The 24,582-nt window shown below is 40.2% G+C and overlaps 1 protein-coding gene across 11 annotated transcripts in view; it reads right to left on the bottom strand.

Annotated features, from left to right (window-relative positions):
* cabin1 (calcineurin binding protein 1) overlaps positions 1–6,503 on the bottom strand; it is a 138,040-nt gene extending 131,537 nt beyond the window's left edge. For 8 of the 11 annotated variants that reach the window (XM_077223661.1, XM_077223666.1, XM_077223663.1 and 5 more), the window contains exons 1-5: positions 5,430–5,490; positions 3,558–3,653; positions 2,755–2,868; positions 1,658–1,792; positions 865–1,045 (exon numbers count right to left, since the gene is read on the bottom strand). In XM_077223661.1, the coding sequence (XP_077079776.1) occupies positions 865–1,045; positions 1,658–1,792; positions 2,755–2,868; positions 3,558–3,653; positions 5,430–5,432 (529 nt within the window). In that variant the 5' untranslated portion in view covers positions 5,433–5,490. Of the gene's footprint in view, positions 1–864; positions 1,046–1,657; positions 1,793–2,754; positions 2,869–3,557; positions 3,654–5,429; positions 5,491–6,359 lie in introns of those variants that run through there. The other 3 variants (XM_077223662.1, XM_077223668.1, XM_077223672.1) reach the window with 2 other exon arrangements.
* Positions 6,504–24,582: the final 18,079 nt, after the last annotated feature.

Raw genomic sequence — 24,582 nt, 5'->3', positions numbered from 1 at the left:
CAACTTTGCAGATACTGTTCTTGCACCAACAGCAACATTACACACTATTTAAAATGAAAAAAGTGAAATCGCAATCAACCACCCCTTTAATAAGCCTATGGAGGAGTGATCCAGCTCTCAGATTTAATCAAAAATATCTTAATTCGTGTTCTGAAGATGAACGAAGGTCTTACGGGGTTGAACAACATGAGGGAGAGTAATTACTGACAGAATTTTCATTTTTGAGTGAACTATCCCTTTAAGAGTCTATGAATGGATTGCAGTGATGATTATATTTCTGGCATGTTACATGTTTGGCTACAGTTCTTATAACCCTGATTGATGGAGTGTGTAGCTTTTCATTTCTTAAACAAGCTCGTAGGAAGACATGTCATGGCCATATTCCAGAATGACAATGTCAAGATTCATCCAGCTCAGATTGTGAAAGAATGGTTGTGAGGAGCTTGAAGAATCATTTTCTCATCTGAGTCCAGAGCTTAAATTTTCATTGAAAGTGTTTGGGATGTGCTGGAGGAGACTTTACTCTTGCTTTTTAAAATCAAGATCTTGACCAAAAACTGATGCACCTATTGATGGAAATAAATGTAGGAATGTTATTTTCATAAAGAGGTGCATACGTTTTTGGTTTCATCAACACAATTAATGTGTGAAAATGATTCTTCATGAATTCTCGGATGAATCTTGACATTGTCATTCTGGAATATGGCCATGACGTGTCAACAAAAAATTTTTTAAAGCTGATGACTGCAATAGCTGTGATCTGTTTCTAGAATATATAGGGATCTAAAATCAAAACGCCAAACTTTCGAACAGTGATGATGGGAATATTGTATGTGAATGTTGTGCAGAGGTTTCTGGACTCACAGCTGTAGTCACTGAGAGAATAGAGGACCGTGATGAGACTGTCCAGGCAGGGCCAGTGGTCCGGGTTACAGCGTAAGCCCACCTCAAAGGCATGACGGGCCAAAGGCATGCTGACCTTCCTCAAGGCCAACCTTCCTATTTTAAACCACATATTCACATCTGTGGAGTCCAGCATGACAGCCTGCAAGACAAACAGACATGAACTGTGTGACTCCAAACTGCCCATTCAGTGGATCTTTCTGCTACATTGGAGGAGTTGATGCCATGTGAACATCTAATGAACACTATCATACGCTAAGGTTTTTTATGTTTCTGAAAGCAGTCTCTTCTGCTCACCAAGGTACCATTTATTTGATCAAAATGCAGTAAATACAGCAATGTTGTGAAATATTATTGCAATTCTATTTGAATATATTGTCAAATGTAATTTATTCCTGTGATCAAAGGAAAATTTCCAGCATAATTACTCCAGTCTTCAGTGTCACATGATCCTTCAGAAATCATTCCAATATGAAGATTTGATGCTCAAGAAACATTTCTTAATATTATCAAAAGGTGAAGACAGTTCTACTGATTCATATTTTTATGGCGTTTATTTAAAATAGAAATCTTTTGACTTAAAGTCTTTACTCACACTTTTTTTAATGTGTCCTTGCCGAAAAAAGGTAATTCTTTAAAACATTGTAATTGTACTAACCTCAAACTTCAGAATGTCAGTGTAGTCCTTGAAAAATGCAAAATATTCTCGAATTATGCACCCTTAACTTAAGGATTTGTTTAAATATGTATTTACTTTTACATAGAAGTCCATGGCGGTGTCGAGATCATCTCTGAGCACAGCAAGACTGGCCAGGTTTTTATAGGTGGAGTACTTCAACATCAGCCCAGGATGCTTTAGTCCTACTTTCTCATCTTCAGATGCCACAGCCTGGTGCAAGAAAAAAAGCAGTCACCAAAATTTGGTCACCAAACTGCCTTTGCAAAACATAAAAACCACTGCAGGGCTCAAAATTAACTTTTTTACTTGGTAGCACTGCTAAAATTTAGGAGCACCCACCAAAAATTAAGGACCCACAGAGTATATTCAACTACACAGTATTGTTATTTCTGTTACAATTGTTCTTATTATCACTGAAGAACTTGATTTGGAACTAGAATTAAAGATTACAGCTTGGATATAAACACTGACGTCTACAGAAGCGATCAAAATAGAGAAAAGCACCTTTTGAAAGTATCATGGAGCTTCAAAATAACAATTGTATAGATTACATTGTTACACCACTAGGTGGCGACAAGTGACTCAAATGTATTTGTTATTGAACTATTCATTCAAGAGATTAGTTCAAAAAATTATGATTCGTCCATTAATGAAACAAGGCAAGTATTTATTATGATATTAATCATATAAAATACTAAAACTATGTATTAACATTCATATAAATCTTCTCTCTTATTCAGCCTTTTAAATTTCGTGCGGTATTCAGCTCCCTGTCAAGTGACAACGGAGCGCAGTGAAAGCGAGTGGGAGTGATTGACAGCTAATATTAACCAATCTAAAATCTGCTTTAAAGTTAAGAATGTAAGGATGAAGTGTGATTGGTTATGTAACGTAGGATAGGCCACAGCGTATCAGCGCGCACACACACTGTGCAGCAATTTGCCAACGTTTTGTAAAGAAATGAAAACCACATGGCTGAGGTCGCACCACAGCCATTATTTGCACTCGCACAAATGCTCCCAAATATATTTTTAGGTCGCACAGATTAAATTTCAGGATCATATGCGACCAAAATAGTCATAATTTCGAGCCTTGCACTGATTTCCAAATAAAGCACAAATGAAAAGAGACTCTGGATCTCATGGTAAGGTGTGATAAGGAGTCTGCTGTACCTCTTTGAGGAGTGGGGTCTTGAGCAGATCATGGTAGGCTTTGGCAGACTCATCAATCTTGTCATGTTTCTGCAAATCCAGAGCTTTATGATAAAGTGCAAACGCTTCTGCCTCCTGCAATACAAATGAGAAGGGAAAAGGTTATACTGGATTCAACTATCTTATTTTTTCTTAATCCTTCAAAGCCTGCAGTATCATATGTGATACTACATTTCTACAGTCTCTAAATGATCAACAAGATCAAAACTTTGCTGAAAACCCTGTCACCACATCTACCACATGCCTTCTGTTGTCTGATTGATAGATTAGACTGTTTTATCAAGTAAAAGACCTTTTAGTTTTATTGTACAAACGTCCACCTTCGGTTTGTGGTTCATGTGTCTTTTTGCTTTTATATTGTTAGTAATATTTTAAGATGAACACTTACTGGACTGAGGCAACTTAGGTTTACTAGATTATCCATACATCATTTTTAGAAAAAAAATGTTATTATTAGTTATTATGCCATATAAATATCAGCATCTGCACCCAATTGCATATTTTTTCTCTGAATAAAACTGAGGTGAGCTTGAGCTCCATAGTCTCACTATACCAGACAAGTTGAACCATAAAAGCCTGATGTATCAATTATAATAATCAACACAAAAAAACATTTTGTCTAAAGATTGTCTTTTGTTATGATGGAAACAAACTTTCATCCTGACTATTATTTCATGTCAGGCTTTACAGGTTTAACACAACACAAATTAGTCCAGAGAAAGTTAAAGTCACTTAGGATGAACCTTTGAAAGCATCTGACTCACCTGGGCTTCCTTTGTTTGACTTGGCTTAGTGCTTCTGAATGAGTCTTCATACTCATCCGCAGCCTGAGAGGCTGCATTCAGAGCAGCAATCCGGATCTGTGATCGACAGAAGACACTGAGTGAGTGAGTGACAATGAGTTTATGAGTCAGTGAGTGAGTGTCAGTGAGCGAGTGAGTGAGTGAATGTCAGTGAGTGAGTGAGTGAGTGAGTGAGTTTGTGTCAGTGAGTGAGTGAGTGAGTGAGTGAGTGAGTGAGTTTGTGTGAGTGAGTGAGTGTCAGTGAGTGAGTCAGTGATTGAGTGAGTTTGTGTGAGTGAGTGAGTGAGTGAGTGAGTGAGTGAGTGAGTGAGTGAGTGAGTGAGTGAGTGTCAGTGAGTGAGTCAGTGAGTGAGTGAGTTTGTGTGAGTGAGTGAGTGTCAGTGAGTGAGTCAGTGAGTGAGTCAGTGAGTGAGTCAGTGAGTGAGTGAGTGAGTGTCAGTGAGTTTGTGTGAGTGAGTGAGTGAGTGTCAGTGAGTGAGTCAGTGAGTGAGTGTCAGTGAGTTTTTGTAAGCGAGTGAGTGACAATGAGTTTATGAGTCAGTGAGTTAGTGTCAGCGAGCGAGTGAGTGAGCGAGTGAGCGAGTGAGTGAGCGTCAGTGAGTTTGTGTGAGAGAGTGAGTGAGTGTCAGTGAGTGAGTGAGCGATTGAGCGTCAGTGAGTTTGTGTAAGCGAGTGAGTGAGCGAGCGGGTGAGCGTCAGTGAGTTTGTGTGAGAGAGTGAGTGAGAGAGTGAGCGAGCGTCAGTGAGTTTGTGTGAGCGAGTGAGTGAGTGTCAGTGAGTTAGCGTCAGTGAGTTTGTGTGAGCGAGTGAGTGAGTGTCAGTGAGCGAGCGAGCGTCATTGAGTTTGTGTGAGCGAGCGTCAGTGAGTTTGTGTGAGCGAATGAGTGTCAGTGAGTTAGCGTCAGTGAGTTTGTGTGAGTGAGTGAGTGAGTGAGTGAGTGAGTGTCAGTGAGTGTCAGTGAGTTTGTGTGAGTGAGTGAGTGTCAGTGAGTGAGTGAGTGAATTTGTGTGAGTGAGTGAGTGAGTGAGTGAGTGAGTGAGTGTCAGTGAGTGAGTGAGTGAGTTTGTGTGAGTGAGTGAGTGAGTGAGTGTCAGTGAGTGAGTCTGTGAGTGAGTGTCAGTGAGTTTGTGTAAGCGAGTGAGTGACAATGAGTTTATGAGTCAGTGAGTGAGTGTCAGTGAGCGAGTGAGTGAGTGAATGTCAGTGAGTGAGTGAGCGATTGAGCGTCAGTGAGTTTGTGTGAGCGAGTGAGTGAGTGAGCGAGCGGGTGAGCGTCAGTGAGTTTGTGTGAGAGAGTGAGTGAGTGTCAGTGAGTGAGTGAGCGATTGAGCGTCAGTGAGTTTGTGTAAGCGAGTGAGTGAGCGAGCGGGTGAGCGTCAGTGAGTTTGTGTGAGCGAGTGAGTGAGTGTCAGTGAGTTAGCGTCAGTGAGTTTGTGTGAGCGAGTGAGTGAGTGTCAGTGAGCGAGCGAGCGTCAGTGAGTTTGTGTGAGCGAGTGAGCGAGCGATTGAGCGTCAGTGAGTTTGTGTGAGCATCAGTGAGTTTGTGTGAGCGAGTGAGTGAGTTTGTGTCAGTGAGTGAGCGTCAGTGAGCGTCAGTGAGTTTGTGTGAGTGAGCGTCAGTGAGTTTGTGTGAGTGAGTGTCAGTGAGTTTGTGTGAGCGAGTGAGTCAGTAAATGTGACTCAGTGAGTGAGTGTCAGTGAGTGAATGTCAGTGAGTCAGTCTCAATAAGTCAGTGAGCGGGTGTCAGTCAGTGAGTGAGTGAGTGTCAGTGAGTGAGTGAGTTTAAATCAATATAGCCTAATACAAGCATAAAACATATAGAGTGACTTACCATGTTTCTTATTTATTAAGGATCATTCACTCTGATCATCAGCATCTGTTGTGGTGCAACATTATAAAAAAAAAACAATTATGAAATTAAAAGTGGATCAGGATCCCATATTACTACACAGCTAGTCAGCTACTAAAAAATAATTAATAAATTAGTTGCATTAGTTAGTTTATAATATTATAATATCTCACTTATTTCAAAAATAAGTAATGTAATAAATTATTCAGAAAAGAGTATGAAGTTTTTCAGTAAAAGCATAAGATCCAGTGTGGCATCAACAATTACAGATGCAGATGGTGTGGAGATAATCTGTATAACACTCTTATAAGATTGTGGATGGAATTTCAGAAAATGTACAGTACAAATATGACTACATTTACAAATGTTGTATGACTGTAAGTGCACCGATTCGCAAAATAAACAAGATTCTATTTGTTGCCATTTACACTTCATGCAAATAGTATCCACAACTCTGTAAACTCAGCATAAATACAATCTTACTTGTCTTACACGGCCTTTTCATAATTCACCTCATGCCTTTAGTACAGGCAGGGTGTTTGTAATAATGGGACAAGAAGATAAGAGTCTGTCAAAACGGACCAATGTTTCAATTTCCCCAGACAGTACATGCTAAACTCTCAATATCACAATCAAATAAACGGACTTTGTTCTTGAGGGAGCATTTTTTCCCTGGAATCAGAAGAGATTTCACTGTTATCTTGATAAACAAACGGAATAACCTTAAGAAAATCCTTCACAAGCTTCGAAAACATCAAAAAGCCGTTGGTGTCGCATACAATGGTTGGGTTTTTGATAGCATAGCACTGACTGTCTCTGTTTATAAACCCCATTCAATAACAACATGCTAACAATGCTAACAGCAAAAGAACAGCTGACATTACAAGGCTACTGCATTTCTATTTAACGCACCATGTTCCTAATGCTTCGGGAATGTAGGATATTTAAGCAGTGAGTTCAGCTGTAAAGTTGTGTATTGTGTTTGCACGGATGTTGTTTTGATGGAGAGCTTTTGCTTACCCGCTGTGCGCATGATCTTCTGCTCGGAGGAGAGTCACTCAAGCCAGTGTCGAGCGCTCCCATTGGACGAGAGTGCGTGCACGCGCGGCAGAAAACAGCCAATGACGTGCCGTAACTCAGTTTTCAAAGTGCTGTTTCTCAATCAAATGTCTGAATATACGTGTATACATATACATTAGATTAGGCAAGGTCATATTTTTTTTCTCTTCTATTCTTAAACTTAATGCTTATTGTATTAATTAAATAATTATTCAATAATTCAATAAAAATTCCATTAATGATGTACATTTTAGAGTGGCCTTTTATTGTGGCCAACCTATTATTAGGCACACCTGTACAATAATCATGAGGTCTAATCAGCATATTGATATGCTACACCTGTGAGGTGTGGATTATCTCGGCAAAGGACAAGTGCTCACTTACACAGATTTAGACAGATTTGTGAACAATATTTGAGAGAAATAGGCTTTTTGTGTACATCAGAATCAGAATCAGAAAGAGCTTTATTGCCAAGTGTGCTTGCACACACAAGGAATTTGTTTTGGTACTGAGGCTTCCAGTGGACATATACAAATACAACATGAAACATAATACTACAAATTATAAGAATAAAAAATAAAAATATAAATATATGAGAGTAAAACTATCACAGTTGGGTTTAGTCAGAATAGACATTTTCAGATTTACAGATTATGAACCTATTTACAGTGTTTTGAATATTATAAATAAATAAATCTACATATAAGTATCACCTGAGTTGTGGGATATTGCACTAAACAGTGGGAGTATTGCACTTACAGGCATATGCCTTGGGAGGAGTGTTAACTGTTCAGGAGGGAAATGGCCTGTGGGAAGAAACTGTTCCTGTGCCGAGATGTTCTTGTGGCCAGTGATCTGAGTCTCCGTCTTGACGGTAACAGTTCAAACAGGAGGTGTCCAGGGTGAGTGGAGTCTGTGATGATTTTACCTGCTCTCTTCCTCACTCTGGAAGAGTACAGGTCCTGGAGGTTTGGCAGGGGGGCACCAATAATCCTCTCCGCAGTCCGGACTGTCCGTTGTAGTCTCCTGATGTCTGATTTGGTAGCTGAACCAAACCAGACAGTGATGGAAGCGCACAAGACAGACTCAATGACGGCTGAGTAGAACTGAATCAGCAGATCCTGTGGCAGGTTGAACTTCCTCAGCTGGCGAAGGAAGTATATTCTCTGCTGGGCCTTTTTCACAGTGGAGTCAATGTGATTGTCCCACTTCAGGTCCTGAGAGATGATAGTGCCCAGGAACCTGAATGACTCCACTGCTTCCACAGTGCTGTTCATGATGGTGAGTGGGAGGAGTGCTGAGCTGTTCCTCCTGAAGTCCACGATCATCTCCACGGTTTTGAGCGTGTTCAGCTCAAGGTTGTTATAACTGCACCAGGCAGCCAGCTGTTCAACCTCCAGTCTGTAAGCAGACTCGTCACCGTTTCGGATGAGACCGATGACAGTGGTGTCGTCTGCAAATTTCAGGAGCTTGACAGTGGGGTCTTTAGAAGTGCAGTCATTAGTGTACAGGGAGAAGAGCAGTGGGGAGAGAACGCACCCTTGGGGAGCACCAGTGCTGATTGTGAGTGTCTTGGATGTGTGTTTCCCCAGTCTCACTCGCTGCTGCCGGTCCGTCAGGAAGCTGGTGATCCACTGACAGATCGAGGATGGTATGGAGAGCTGGGTCAGTTTGGCTGTGAGAAGACCAGGCATGATGGTATTGAAGGCCGAACTGAAGTCCACAAAGAGGATCCTTGCATAAGTCCCTGGTCTGTCGAGATGTTGCAGGATATAATGCAGTCCCATGTTGACTGCATCATCCACAGACCTGTTTGCTCTGTAAGCAAACTGAAAGGGATCCAGCAGGGGTCCAGTGATGTCCTTCAGGTGGGCCAGCACCAGTCTTTCAAACGACTTCATGACCACAGACGTGAGAGCGACAGGTCTGTAGTCATTAAGTCCAGTGATTTTGGGTTTTTTGGGGACAGGAATGATAGTGGAGCGTTTGAAGCAGCAGGGAACTTCACACTGCTCCAATGATCTATTGAAGATCTGCGTGAAGACCGGGGCCAGTTGGTCAGCGCAGGCTTTTAAACAAGCAGATGAGATGCCGTCTGGGCCTGAGGCTTTCCTAGTCTTCTGTTTTTTGAAGACTCGGCTCACGTCCTCCACACAGACCTTAAGCTCAGGTTGGATGGCAGGAGGGGGGAGTGATAATTGGAGAGCAGGAGGTGATGCTGAATGTGTGAAGTGCAGATCAGACCGGGTGTGTGGTGTGAATGAGGGCTTTTCAAACCGGCAGTAAAATGAATTTAAATCGTCAGCCAGGTGTTGATTGTCCACAGATCGAGGGGATGGTGACTTGTAGTTGGTAATGTTCCTCAGGCCATTCCAGACTGATGATGGGTCGTTGGATGAAAACTGGTTTTTCAGTTTATCAGAGTAGTTCCTTTTAGCAACTCTGATCTCCTTTGTCAATCTGTTCCTGGCCTGGTTATACAAGATTTTATCCCCACTTCTGTAAGCATCCTCTTTGGCATGACGAAGGTGTTTGAGTTTCCCAGTAAACCATGGTTTATCATTAGTGAATGATAAGAATGTCCTGGTAGGAATGCATGTATCCTCACAGAAACTTATATATGATGTTACAGTATCTGTGAGCTCATCCAGATCATTGGTAGCAGCTTCAAAAACAGTCCAATCAGTGCAATCAAAGCAGGCCTGTAGATTCTGCTCTGCTTCATTAGTCCATCTTTTCACAGTCCTTATTCCAGGTTTAGCTGATTTCAGTTTCTGCCTGTAGGTCGGTATGAGATGAACCAAACAGTGATCAGAGAGCCCCAAAGCTGCCCGTGGGACGGAGTGATACGCATTTCTTATTGTGGTGTAACAGTGGTCCAGTATATTACTGTCTCTGGTGGGACATGTAACGTGCTGTCTGTATTTTGGTAGTTCACGGGAAAGATTTGCTTTGTTAAAATCCCCAAGAATGATTAAAAGAGAGTCTGGGTACCTTTGTTCCGTTTCAGATATTTGTTCAGCCAGCTGTTGTAGCGCCGCGCTCGCGCACGCGTCTGGAGGGATGTAAACATTCACGAGAATGAAAGAGGAAAATTCCCGAGGCGAGTAGAAGGGTTTACAGTTTATGAAATGTGCCTCTAAATTAGGAGAGCACATCTTCTTCAGTGTTGTTACATCTGAACACCAACTTTCGTTAATGTAGAAACACAATCCACCACCTCTCGTTTTCCCCGTTAGCTCCGCGATGCGATCCGCTCGGAACAGCTGGAAGCCCGGCAGATGTATTGCGTTGTCCGGTATGGCTTCACTCAGCCAGGTTTCAGTGAAGCACAAAGCAGCAGAGTTTAAAAAATCCTTGTTAGTGTGGGTGAGGAGAAGAAGTTCATCCGTTTTGTTAGGAAGGGATCGGAGATTCGCGAGATGAATGCTGGGGAGTGCAGTGCGCAGGCCGGTACATAGAAAAAGTCTGAGATATTTAAGTTCAGCTCATGGAAAATGGGGGCAAAAACAAAAGTATTGCATTCATTTTGTTCAGTGTAGAATTAACAGCCAAAACCTGTGTTTTCAATTGAAGCACTGTGTTATACTACCGGTCACATTTGTGACCGTTAACACATTTACATGTCTTACGAGCAAAATATATATGCAGGAGTATAATTCTCAAAATATATCAGTAGTAGACCCTTTAAAGAAAATATGTACAACATATGATAGATGTTTTACATACTACTTTTTGTAGTAGTCTGAGCAAGCAGGAAGTAAACTGATCTGGTCATGTGACCTTTCACACTAGTCACATGACATTAATAGATTTCTGTTTTAATCAAGACAATCTATTTTTTCATTTAAAGGTTGAAATGCTTGCCCAAAGCCAATAACAACATTTTTAGAGCTTTCAAAAATAAGGAAAAAAGATGCGGTTATCTGGATTCCACACATAAGTTGAAAGGCATTTGTTTGTGCATAGTAAAACATATCTGCAACATTTATCAAGTTCACGGATAATTGTGCGTGTATTTATTAATCATTATGATACTAAAATCATAATAAAGTGGGCTATACTACAAAAAATCAGATGAGCCCAGAATATGAACGCAACGTGTTTAATTGCTTGTAAGCATTTTCCTCCCATATAAAACTATCATAAGAACGCTTAATGCAGATTAGGATGTTCCCTTATTATGTAATAATAATAAATAACGACTTATTATGACGAAATAACAGAAATTATGTTGAGATAACGACTTAATATCTTGAAATAACAAGATAAGTGTTCTTTTTCTTTTTTCTTCACCGTGCACGCGGCTTCAGGGCTTCTATGGAATACAGCCTGTATATAATTGCTTCCAGAAATTATTTTTTGGGGTGCTATCGGGGTGCTTTTGGTCTTTCTTGGGGGTCCTGAAGCACCATCTAGCCCCTCCAGCACCGCCCATGCTTCTACCACTCACAAGTCAAGTCAAGTCATCTTCATTTATATAGCGCTTTTAACAATGTAGATTGTTTCAAAGCAGCTTTACAGAGATAAACATATAATTTAAGGTAACAGAGATTGATTTGGTTTTATAGTGGTTCTTGAATAATGATTTTTCCAGCTAAAGTTAGTTTTGATTGATTCACTTCCGTCTAAATGATAGTTTGTTATTAAATTAGGGGCCGCTAAGACGACACCGTTCTCTCTAAACAGACTTTAAACGTGAACCTGTGATAGACGCTGATGGCGTTCACATGCGCATTAATAATTGATTCTATAGTTATGTGCGTTTGAATATATTTGTACAGGTTTGTAATTCCTTACAAACCATGCCTAAACAAACTACTTGTCTTGTCTATACATTTTGATGCAGAATTTAATCTTATTTTATCACTTCGGGTAGGTATGCAAACCGAAAAATTCCACAATGCTTTATCTGTAGAGTGGTATAGGGATCCTCCATAGGGAGAGTACCTTGGTCCCCCGGAGTTTCGAGAGTCCTCAAGCCAGTGGCAGCGAGACGGTCAGTCCCCGTTTTCGATCACGAGCCCATGCAGGAGCTTGGGTTTCCCGGGAGGAGAGGGAAAGAATGTGATCCCAGAGACTGTGCCTCTACTGTCGATGGGCCGGCCACTTCCTGAATACCTGCCCAGTAAAAGATCGGGCCTGATAGTAAGTATGAGGCTACTGTTGGGCGGGAGCTCCACGGAAAAGACCTCATCTTCAACCCTCCTCGTGGTAAGACTGCGATAGGCAACCCGATCACACCACTGCCAAGACTTACTGGATTTAGGAGCAGTGTTGTGCAAGTTACTTCCAAACTGTAATACATTATATATTACTTGTTACTGTTATTTAAAAGTAATTCATTACCTTACAATATTACTGTCTCAGAATTGTAATGCGTTACATTACTGCTGTATTACTTTTGAGTTACTTTCACCAAAATAACTATACAGAAGTAGAACTTAACATTCTAAAATGACTAGGGCTGTAACGATATGCCATATCATATGAAAATGAAATCGCGACACTCAGATCCACGAACCTTCAGAATCGCAACACACCCCTTCCAACTCCCAGCGTTATCCTTCCCGTCCAGATCCAATGCTACCACATCTTTAAATTATAGGGTGACCAGATTTCTCGGAGTGGAATACGGGACAGATACAGAACGCATGCGTATAGAGGGAATGCACGTGACGTCACCGTTGGCCGGAGTGACTGCAGTTACGCCCACAAGTGGCAAAAAGACTGAGCGGCAGCATTGGTTTTCAGTGTGAATGCTGCGGAAAAACACACAAAACGCGTCTAAAACGGGAAAGAGCTTTGAGACTGACTGTACAACTAGATTTGACAAGAAATATGAGGAATATTTTTACAGACTACCTAAAGCTACAGAACAGAGAAGCAAATAGATCGCTACAATTCATAGAAACAACTGGACTCCAGGCAGCGAAAGGTGGATTTGCAGTTATCCTTTTTGTGTCAATATGCTGAATTTAGTGGTAAAATCATTCTCTATATATTGTATTGTTATATATTGCAGTGACAACTCATCAATCAAATATTTACCACTGTATATTCTGTATAATTTGACATTTTTAAATAAACACTGACAAAAAACTATACAAGTTTTAAGTCTCTAGACGATATGATGATATATATAACATTGATAAGTGATCACCTGGATTTAGACCTGCCTATTTTGTATTTATATAAAGCATTCACAGGCAAATTTGCTGTATGTATTTCCCTGGTGTCGAAATCAGGCACATATAAATGTCAGGAAACACGATTCCTGGCTGCATGTTAATATCCATGGATCACTGGATCTTTAGTAAGTTGTAAGGAACACTATATTGAGTCCAATCTTTAGTTTAAACTGATAATCGTTTGTTTTACTTGCGTTTCGCAGTTTCCCCTATTAAATCCAGTCACGCAGCTGCTCTTCTGCCACTCAGTCCGGCTGAGGGGGCGTGTTCCGGCGGGAAAGTGACGTTAATGCATTCCCTCTATTAATGCGTCTTACATGCGCTTCATTAGGCACACTAGCACACACACACAAGGTCTCTCCCTCTCTGTCATGCGCGCGCTACACGGTTTGAACGTAACATATATATTCACTTAGCCTTTCGGAAACGAAACCTATTATATATAAAAAAATATATATATTAACGATGAAATAAGGGACAAAACATGATTTTTTCAGAATAAGTCGGGACACTAAAATTAGAGTGGAAATACGGGGCTGTCCCGGGAAAAACAGGACGTCTGGTCACCCTATTAAATTTCTATTAGTATTATTTGAAGTTAACTTAACATTATAAAATATGTAGACCTACACCACAAAACTAGTTGAGGATAAATTATTTAAAATTTGGGAATTCCAGCGTTATGGACATGACATTTGCAGACTTGCAGTCAAAACTTATATAATTATATAAATTCTCAAAAAATGCATTAATACCAAAATATTGAAACGTCTGTTTATCCATAGGCTCCTCCCAGAAAGGAGTCCAGGCATTAGAAAAATATCAGTCTACACATGCGTTTTATATTTAATATTAGGGAAATCCACAGTCATGTGTGACAAAAAAAAATCTTTAACTTTTAGGAGGCAACGATTTTTTTGTTGTAATTCTGTGAATTACACTGCGCAAATCTAATGAAGAAGGGTTGGCTCTCCACAGAACATAAAATATTCATTTTATTTTATTTTTAGTGTTCGCATTTATGAGGAAAAAACAATGTTACAGACGTGACAGTTCTCCGTTACGCACGCGACCGCTCTGAAGCGGCACTAAAAGACTGCTTTAAAACTTTCACAGACACCTTACACAGAAGACACGAAGCCTTTCTTTACAGTGAATTTCGTTTTGTATTAATTGTACGGACCTGAAAAATATATCTATATTGAAATGTCTACTTGTAAACAGAACAATTCAAAACGAAAGAAAACAGACTGTTCTCTGCTTATGAAATGAAATGTGCATTTCTCTCTGGTGCATTCACTAGCCTACTGCGAAGATCGCGAGTCAGCATCGTCAACTTCATCTTGACTTTATTAATAAACAATCAACATGTCTCCTTGCTATATTTGACATATTCATAATCATTGCTTTTGCCGGTTATTTGTGTCAGCTTTTAGGTGCTTTATCGGCAGCGCCGCCGCCCTTACATGAACGCGTCACCACGGCATCAAAAACATGATTGTGTGATGAAAACATGAAAAATACCACATAAACATAGCCTAACTGTTTAGAAAGAAAACACAGAACGAATAGACTAATGCGCATACGTCCATCTCGCGAATGTAGTCTTCTTCATGCCATCTTCACCATTAACCGCTTTTCCTCTGGCCAGCGCGAGCACAGAGGCCGAAATCATGCCTCACGGCACTCCTGTAAAAAATAAATCGCTATACAAATATATCAGACGCTGCCATTTAGTCTTTAATTACAGACTTGGACACCACACGCGGCTATTGACTGACCACGAACAGGCAATTTAGCCTACTTGCATCTTTCATTCGTTCGGGCGGTCTTGCTGTTTTTTGTTTTTTTGTTTTTAAAATTAAAACTAAAAGTCTGTTGTAACGCAAGCCTTACCGAACATGTACCGAGTAAAATATTACTGAAAATTGATTAGTAATACCTTACACTACTGCGTTACAGCAAAACGTAATTAGTTACTGTAATGCATTACTTTTGTAACGCGTTACTCCCAACACTGTTTAGGAGCCAAAGGTATTTTTCGAAACTGAAGGTACTTTATGGATCTAACATTAGCTCATAAACTCCAGATTCCCATCACATCACTCACAAGCAAGATTTATGTCAACGCACTAAACGGTCAAGAACTTCCTACCATATCACCACCGGCCTTTTAACACTCATTTGTTACCACCCTATGGTTTCTATTTTGTTATCTCTCTGTTGTTTTGTGAGTCTCTCAGTGTGTGTCTAGGAACGTCATCTGATTGGTTCCTGCAGGATGATTGGAACGCCAGCTGATTGGTTCCTGCCCAATGATTGATGCTCGATCCTGATTGGTGCAGCAAGTTTTAAAAGACACGTCATCACTTCCTCTACGGGAAGAAGGGGTGTTTTTAGCAGAGAGAATTTGTGATTTGAGTGTTAAGACTAGTATTAAGAGTATTTGAGTGTTAAGAGTATTGAGACTGTGAGTACTGTTTGTTTGTTTGTTTGTTTGTTTGTTTGTTTGTTTGTTTGTTTGTTTGTTTGTTTTGAAAGCTGTTTGTATCTGAATGTCCTCACTGGTATATTTGACCCTTTGCCTGTTTACCGACACTGATTTGGACCACCCTTTTCAGTTTGTTTGCCAGATTGTAAATATATTGTAAATATTGATTTTTGGGAAAGTAGGGAGCTTGACGCCATTCTTTTGTTTTATTGTAAACTGTTTGAACTCTGTTTTTGGTTAGGGAGTTAGGTTTAGATTGTATTCTTATTTTCTTTCTTTTGGTTAGGGTTTAGGAAAGAGGTTTAAAGACAAGGTTGTTTTTGTTTGTTATTTTGGCTTGGTCAGCTCCTGAATCATAAGTCCCAAATTAAGAAAAATAAACAACTTTTTGGTTCTAAATCCTTGCAAATTTCTGTCTCTTTCATGCTGCCCCCATTCACCCTAGACGGGGTGCAAACATCATCACATTGGGAAACAATACTGAGGAGCTCTTGTTTCTTCTCCTGGACTGTCCTCTGGTTCCAATAGTCCTCAGTCATACCTGGCTGGTGCTGCACAATCCCAGGGTTGACTGGAGCTACAATTCTGTGTTGGCTTGGAGCACTCAGTGCTATGTATCTTGTCTTGTGTCTGTTTGTTCGTCTGTGTCTGGTTCTGTTTTTCAGGAGGAGTCGATGAATTTGTCAAACGTGCCCGCAGAGTACATCGACCTGAAGGAAGTGTTCAGTAAGTCTCGGGCTGCTTCTCTTCTTCCGCATGGTCCCTATGACTGTGCTATAGATCTGCTGCCAGGTACGTCTCCACCTAAGGGCAAATTATACTCACTTTCTAATCCAGAGAGGGAGGCCATGGAGAAAAATATATTTCTGATTCTCTAGCAGCCGGGCTCATCCGTTCTTCCTCTTCTCCAGCAGGGGCGGGGGTCTTTTTTGTGGGGAAGAAGGATGGTTCTCTACGACCGTGTATTGATTACCGAGAGCTGAACAACATCACGGTAAAGAATACTTATCCTTTGCCGTTGATGTCTTCGGCTATCGAGCGGTTGCAGGGAGCATCTGTCTTCACAAAATTGGACTTACGTAATGCTTATCATTTGGTTCGTATAAAGGAGGGGGATGAGTGGAAAACCGCTTTCAATACCCCCAGGGGCCATTTTGAATAATTAGTCATGCCTTTCGGTCTGTCCAACTCCCCTGCGTTTTTTCAGGCACTCATCAATGACGTGCTGAAAGATATGGTTGATCAATTCAAATATGTCTACCTGGATGACACATTGATATTTTCCTCTTCTCTCCAGGAACATGTTCAGCACGTCAGACGAGTGCTTTAGAAGTTGCTAGAGAATGGGCTTTTTGTCAAGGTGGAGAAATGCACTTTTCACGGACAGTCTATTCCTTTCCTTGGTTACATCATCTCGTCTGAGGGAGTGCGCATGGATCCTGACAAGGTTAGGGCTGTGGTAGATTGGCCAAGTCCAGATTCCCGTATAGCCCTACAGAGGTTTCTGGGATTCGCCAATTTCTACCAGCGTTTCATTCACAACTTCAGCCAACTAGCCGCTCCGCTGACCGCCTTGACCTTTCCCAGAAGTTCAGCCGAAGTTGCATTTTCCAAATTGAAAAGCCGGTTTGTTTTGGCTCCCATTTTGATAGCCCCTGATCCATCACATCAGGTCGTGGTGAAGGTTGACGCGTCAGAGGTGGGGGTAGATGCAGTTCTCTCCCAGCGCTCTTCCAAAGACGGCAACATGCATCCTTGCACGTTTGTCCCATCGTCTATCATCCGTCGAACGTAACTATGACATTGGTAACAGAGAGTTGTTGGCGGTCAAGTTAGCATTGGAGGAGTGGCACTATTGGTTAGAAGGGTCGGGGTTACCTTTTATCGTTTGTCTCGCATTTTTGATCGCTCCGAACGCCCGTCCATTCTCGAGTGCATTTTGCCTGAGAGACTCATTGTTTCTACACTCACATGGGAGGTCGAGTCGAGGGTCAACACGGCCTTAACCCTTTCACACCTAAGTTTAAAATATTCTAACTGACCCCCCAGCGTGAGTTTTTCAGGGCGACCGTTATTTAGAACTTGTCACTTTAATGTTTCCATGGTGACGCGCCATTGCTTGTCACGTGACACTGCGCAACCACAACACAGCGCTGAATGATTGATGATCTGCTTTTATGTAATTTTTCCTTTTTTATTCAAAATATTCACAAATGTATTAGCTATAGCATGAAACACTGATATTCCGATTGTCAAATATGCGCAAGTGGATGTGTTTTGTTGTTTAAACACCTTTATAACGATCGCGTTAGTTGAGCTGTATGCGCGATGGGCAGCTCCATGTTAGTTTGTTTCACAGTTCAGAGAATCGGATCTGTTGGATTTACAACACGTAAATTCCTCCACTTCTCACGAAATACTTGAAAGTTATTGGCCGGCAGGGGTGTGAAGTAACGAATTACAAATACTCACGTTACTGTAATTAAGTAGTTTTTTTTCAGAAATTGTACTTTTTTGAGTAGTTTAAAATTTTTGTAATTTTACTTTTACTTGAGTACATTTTAAGTGATGTATCGGTACTTTTTCTCCGCTATTTTCCTTCTGTTTGTGGTCGTTACTCGTTACATGCTTGTTTTAAATGTATTTTATTTTTATCCATGGACCATCAACGTGATTGGATTGAGTAAGCGGTCTCGTGACTGTCATCAAATCAAATTAAGCATAGACAACTTTAACCGCCTATTCCTGCTGTTACTCGTGACTGCTGTGGAAGTGCATTCTTCACGCGTCAATCCAGATATCAATCCTCTAATAAGGTACATTTCACATTTCCGGGGCCTATACCATGAAGCCGGTTTAGGTGGCTAGTCAGCTATGTTTCAGTTTAGTTTGCGTCAACCCTGGGTTTTAGGGACTATGAAAGTGGTTTGGCTTTTAGCAGTGTTCATCGCCATAGTAACTTACGCTCCACGGCTAACCTGGTCCGGGGCAGGTTACGTTTCAGGTAAGAGGTTGCAAACTGAACTTGGACCAATCAGCTGTGAGCAAAGTGACACATGTCTGATGCGATAAAGTCACTCCACCTGTTTCTACTCCAAATTAAAGGTCACTACATAGCATATGATTTTTAAAGACAAAATCGTCTAGTTTTTAGTGATGGTTATTTAGAATAATAAATTTGTATGATTTAGATATATTATTTAGGCCTATGTAATTATTATACCCTTAATCAATCACAGATGTACAATTTTAGTTCATCAATTATTATTACGCAGTTTAAATGAATAAATATATAAAGGTAATATAAATGCACTTTATCGTCAATAGATAAAATATAAAATAACTACATGTGAGCTTAAATGTAGCCGTGTAAAATGTAAGGGATGATGCCACCCTTCTAGAACAATGTGCATTTACGTTTAAATTGTAACATATTTAATATCATGGAATTAAAGTGTGTAATTAGTGTTAGCTCACTATCTTAGCCTTTTTCAGTGCATTAGGTGAGGTAATCTGATAATATTAGTGATTCTCATTTATCAAAACACTAACATTGATACCGTTTTGGAGAGAAATTGGGTATTTTTTAATCTCTCTATTTGATACATTTTAAAAAGATGGATGATAGATATTCTTCAATATTTCTAACAAAGAACAAAATATAATGTGAATTACAGTATGTACAATGTTTTTAAATTTATAAATTGTAGTGCACAGTATTGTAAGTGGTAGAATCCGCAGCTCAGTACTCACTACTCACTACTCATGAGTACTTTTAAATAAGCTACTTTTTTACTCTTACTCAAATAGTTTTTTGGACAAGTACTTTTTACTCTACTCACACTACATTTTTTGGAATGTAATGCTACTTTTACTTGAGTATGTTTTTTCAGTACTCTTTCCACCACTGTTGGCCGGTGAACTGGAAGAATAGGGAAAATGTAAAGCTACTTACACAATGTGTATCTGATATGAATAAAATGTGTCGTCTTATTATAATGGAAAGGATTATTATTGCCGCTTCCATAGACATCAGTGTGTATTTTACAAACTCAAAATCATTGTTTTGCTAGTAGTACTTATGTGTATTTAAATGTCTGCAACCTAAAATAAACATCATGTTATTGAAAACACTCAATAGTTGTGATATATGACAGCACTGAGTGCGTCCGTCTCTGACTCAGCCAGCCAACGCGCGAAAGCACGTTTGAATTTAGCAGTTGATCACGTGATGCACTGACCATTCTAATCACACCGGTGTGATCGTACGCTCCAGGGACCAGCCAAGACTGATCACACTGGTGTGATCGTACGTGCGAAAGGGTTAAAAGGGGTAACTATTCCGCCCGGTTGCCCACCAAGTCGATTGTTTGGGCCGGAGGAACTACGGTCCGACGCTATTCGGCGGGGTCATTGTTCTAACGTGGCTTGTCATCCAGGAGTAATCCGCACCCGTTTTTTGGTTAAGCAACGATTCTGGTGGCCGTTGATGGCTCGCGACATTCTGAGTTTTGTTCTGGCTTGCTCGGTTTGTGCTACTGGTAAGACTTCTAATCGACCCCCAGATGGGTTACTCCAACTGCTGTCTGTCCCTTCGAGACCCTGGTCCATTATAGCGCTAGATTTTATCACCACCCTCCCAAGGCAAGACTGTCGTTTTGACCGTAGTGGACCGGTTCTCGAAGGCGGCTAATTTGATTCCCTTTCCCAAATTTCCATCTGCCAAGGAGACAGTGGTTACTGTTGTAGATCACGTCTTTCGCTTACATGGCTTCTCGATAGACGTGGTTTCCGACAGGGGGCCCCAATTCGTGTCCAAATTTTTGGCAAGAGTTTTTTTTAGATTACTGGAAGGTACATTCAGTCAGTCGGGTTATCATCCTCAAAGCAATGGCCAAACCAAGACAGCCAACCAAGACTTGGAGAGAGTGTTACGATGTTTGGTGTCTAAGAATCCTTCGTCCTGGAGTCAGCAACTTTCTATAGATGAGTACGCACATAACTCGATACCACTGTCATCCACTGGCCTCTCTCCATTTGAAGGTAGCTTAGGTTGCCATCCACCTGTTTTTCCCAGTCTGGAATCCGAAGTCGCGGTCCCCTCCGCCCACGCATTTGTCCAGAGGTGTCACCACAACTGGAACAGAGCCCGTGAAACTCTCCTCAGGCACTCGCCACCGGTCGAAGCCTCCGTTTAAGGCGTAGGTCAAAAGGTGTGGCTTTCAATCAAAGAACATTCCGCTCTGCTCCGTTTGTAACAAGTTAGCTCCCAAATTCATTGGCCCGTTCACTGTCACCAAAGTCCTTAGTCCAATGACAATCCGCATCAAACTCCCTCCTGCGTACAGGAGAATTCATCCCGTTTTTCATGTCTCTAAATTAAAACTCGAGTTTCATTCACAATTTAATCCGCCGGCCCCGGTCAACCCAGTCGAACCAACGTATTCGGTCAATCGTGATGCGCTCCTAGGGGGAGGGGTACTGTCACGGTTCATGAATTCTCTGACTCGCTCTGTGTCTTTGTGTGTGCGTGTGGGTGTAGCCGCTGATCACCACTTACCTGATCATCGATGCTAGCTACAGCTGATCAGCAGTGCCTATTTATGTTCATGGTCTTTCGTCTTGTGTTTGTCAGATCGTTGTGGATGTTCCCGGTGTTAGTGTCTTGTCTCCTGGCTGCCTCTGAGTTCCTGAGTTGTGTTGGATCAATTGGATCTTGCTGTTCGCCCTGCCTTCTTCCACGGAGGATTTTGCACCTGTTCCTGAGTTCACGTCTGGATTCGGGTTGGACCCCTGCTTCGATTCTTTATCTTTCAAGGAAGAACGGGTTGCCCATTCACGTCCCTGCGCTTCCTAGAGAGACTTTTCCCCACCACCTTCTTCATCTGACTATTCACCGCTACTCACCTTATCTTTAATAAACCTCACTGTTACACTTGCTCTTGAATCCTCTGTCTTAATGGCATGACAAGTAGAAAAATTAAAATCAAGCAATAGAAAATTACATTTATACATGTTTGTCACATTTTACAGGGTTCATCAGAATGTTTCCTGGCAAACAAAGCAAAAAAAGTAATTGTTTCATAATATGGCATGTCATATTTTTTTGTAACAGACATTTCTGCTGTTTGACACAGAGGAGTGAGCAGACCAAATATTACATTAGGATTATGGTGCTGTTCATTTTTGCCTAAATATACACAAACACTATTCACTTATAGTATTTTATTATAAATATTTCTACTGTATTTTATATGAGTGTTACTGTGTAAGTCTTACTGTGAAATCACTCTACTTTTACCTTTCCTTAAAGGGTTAGTTCACCCAAAAATGAAAATGCTGTCAGTGTCAGTAATTACTTACCCTCATATTGTTCCAACCCCGTAAGACTTTCGTTCATTTTTGGAACACAAATTAAGATATTTTTGATGAAATCTAAGAGCTGTCTCACTCCTCCACAGGCAGCTATAATCGATATGCCATCCCAGAAAAGTTAGTAAAGACATCGTTAAAATAGTCCAAGTGAATACAGTGGCTCAACCTTAAGTTTATAAAGCGACGAATTATACTTTTTGTGCAAAAAAAAAACTGAAATAACAACTTTATGTAACTATAAATATTCTTCTGTGTGGGCCTCTGAGTGAGTTCATGTAGTGTAACAGCGCAGCGCTTCTGGGTTGAACGTCAGAACTTAGGCTCACTATTGGCCAGCATCACACACATGACTAGTGTCGGCCAATAGCTAGCCTACGTTCTGACGTAAGGTCAACTTAAGGTTGAGCCACTGTAGTCACTTGGACTATTTTAATAATGTCTCAACTAACTTTTCAGGGATGGCATATCGATTACCTAGAAGCCTATGGAAGAGTGAGACAGCTCTCAGATTTCATCAAAAATATCTTAATTTGTGTTCCGAAGATGAAAGAAAGTCTTACGGGGTTGAACAACATGAGGGTGAGTAATTACTGACAGCATTTTTGGGTGAACTAACCCTTTAAATCCATGTGTACTGTTGAAGACTCCTAATTCAACCCGATTAGGATTTACTTCTATAATACATTTTGTTTACTTGAAATTGTTGGGCATATCAATAATATGTATATAAATGGTTAATATATTCTAAAAACATAAGACACCAACTACATTTTTTGTTTGTTTATGCATGCCCTTTACATTACCCAGCACATAAATACTGTATGCTGTACAGTCTTTTTGACGTACTGATGTCATCTGTTACATTAGAAACATGAATATTTTGATATTCATTATCCCCCAAAACATAGTAAGTTGCTATTGTCTACAGTATTCGTTAAATCGTTGTCTTTATTGGTTTAATGTGTTAGCGGAGTACTCATGATTACATAAGTGATGCTTGCAGTATTTATGAACTGATGCAAAAACAAAAGCTAAGAACTTTTATAAAAATGTACACTAAGAGATAGTGTTAATGTCTGCATCACTATCTACATGTATTTCTTTTGTATAAAGCGTATGCATGTTATTATTACTTTTTTTCTAATAAGTTAGAAAAAGCCTTGATTACATTGCACCTTACAAATACAGCACCTTATTTTCACCTGTCTGATCACTTTGAAACGCTTTAAGATTTATCAATTAATCATTTGTAATAAGCAGTTTACCCTTTGTAAAGGTTGTTTATACATTGAATTCAGTTAACAGACATGTAAACACTCAAATTGAAATAGACCAGTTCCCTCAACTTTACACTAAATGTTCTCTTTTGTTCTATTTGTTGTGACCTGTTATTCTCATGACAGTGTGTGACATTGTCATTGTATTCAGTGAAATGTTGTGTAACTTTAAATGTTTGGTGCAGATTTCACTTATTTGCTCTATATCATTAACATAGCTGTTTTGTCTTATTTCAATGCCCATATTCAGTTTATTGATATGGTAACAAACTCATTACTGTTGATAGGTTATTGATCATGGCTTGTTGCATGTTTTCTCATATTACCTCGAATATGAAACATTGTAGAATTTGTTTTTCTTCCATATTGTACACATTGGAAACTAAGCTAATAGAATTTCAGAACTTTTTACTCAGGTAAGTGCTGTTCAACTAATGTATCTGTTATTTGAGGGGTTTTTTTTTAAACAAATTTTGCTGTTTCCAGTGTTGATAAATTAATGGTTGATGATTTCATTAATTTGTGTATTCTTGTGGACCCTAGGTTGAAATTACTCCGAACCATCCCTTAAATCAGGAACGGCAACCCTTTTTAGGTCTCCTTTTGAGGTGCAGAGTTTACCTCCAAGTTCCAACCCTAATCAAGCACACCTACATTTTTTAACCAAAGTCTTCAGGTTTACTTATAGACAATAATAGCCAGGTGTGTTTAATGTTGGAGCTAAATCTGCAGGACAGCGGATGCTGAGGGCCAAAGTAGCCCACCACTGCTTTAAATAACGCAGAACATCAGCTGACCTGATTCTCCATTAAACAACTTCATTTGAATTGTTTGTGTTTTTTGTTTTACTTTTAGACAAGGACTGGAGAATATCTAGCCTGACTACGTCAGACTTCCTACTTCCGCTAATTTCATTTCGCTCCTGTAGTCAGTCTGAGATAGCAGCCTATCTTTCTGTTTTCCACCCATAGACATCATATAGGTAGACGCCCTATCGACCGCTACTGCCTATTGGCACGGACGAGAATTGGAGCCGCCATCTTAAACCGGTCACCCGCTCCGCTCAGTGTAATCTGAATGGCAGGTGAAATGAGCTGCCAGCGCATTAAATTAATCATATCTCACTGAATACTGAACTGATTTTCACGCGGTTTTTTTTGCTGCAAAGGTCATTCATGTAGTTATGATACAGGACACATAGTTCGGCGTATTTTAATATCCATAGTAGGCTTAACAGTAATATAATATTCTGATATAAGATATAAAGTGACCAGACACATTATGTGTGATGAAGGATATAATGTATTTTATAAATCTAACACTATAAATATAATAAAGAAGCAGAAACAGATAGTTGCAGTAAAGTAAGATATTTTAATAAGTTGAAGAAACAATTTATGATTTGTGACACGCACATACACACGAACAGACACACAAACAAACACGAACAGACACACACACACACACACACACACACTCTCTCTCTCTCTCTCTCTCTCTCTCTCTCTCTCTAAAGTATCTTTCTCTCTCACACACACACACACACACAAACACACACACACTTTCACACACAGAACGCAGCCACCGAATCCACCGAACGCAGCCACCTGTAATAAAAAATGAGAAGAAGATTTTCAACGTGTTTGCATCAGAAATTTTTAAAAATTAAATTCGGACAACATTAAGCCTATACCTTTTTTATTGTATGTGGATGTGGTAGGGGAAAATGTCGAGACTAAAGC

The sequence above is a fragment of the Siphateles boraxobius genome, unplaced genomic scaffold (assembly GCF_051911475.1).
Source record: "Siphateles boraxobius isolate OS27281-9 unplaced genomic scaffold, OSU_SipBor_1 9, whole genome shotgun sequence".
In the NCBI taxonomy this organism is placed as follows: domain Eukaryota; kingdom Metazoa; phylum Chordata; class Actinopteri; order Cypriniformes; family Leuciscidae; genus Siphateles; species Siphateles boraxobius.
This window is presented reverse-complemented; position numbering and strand designations above follow the sequence as displayed.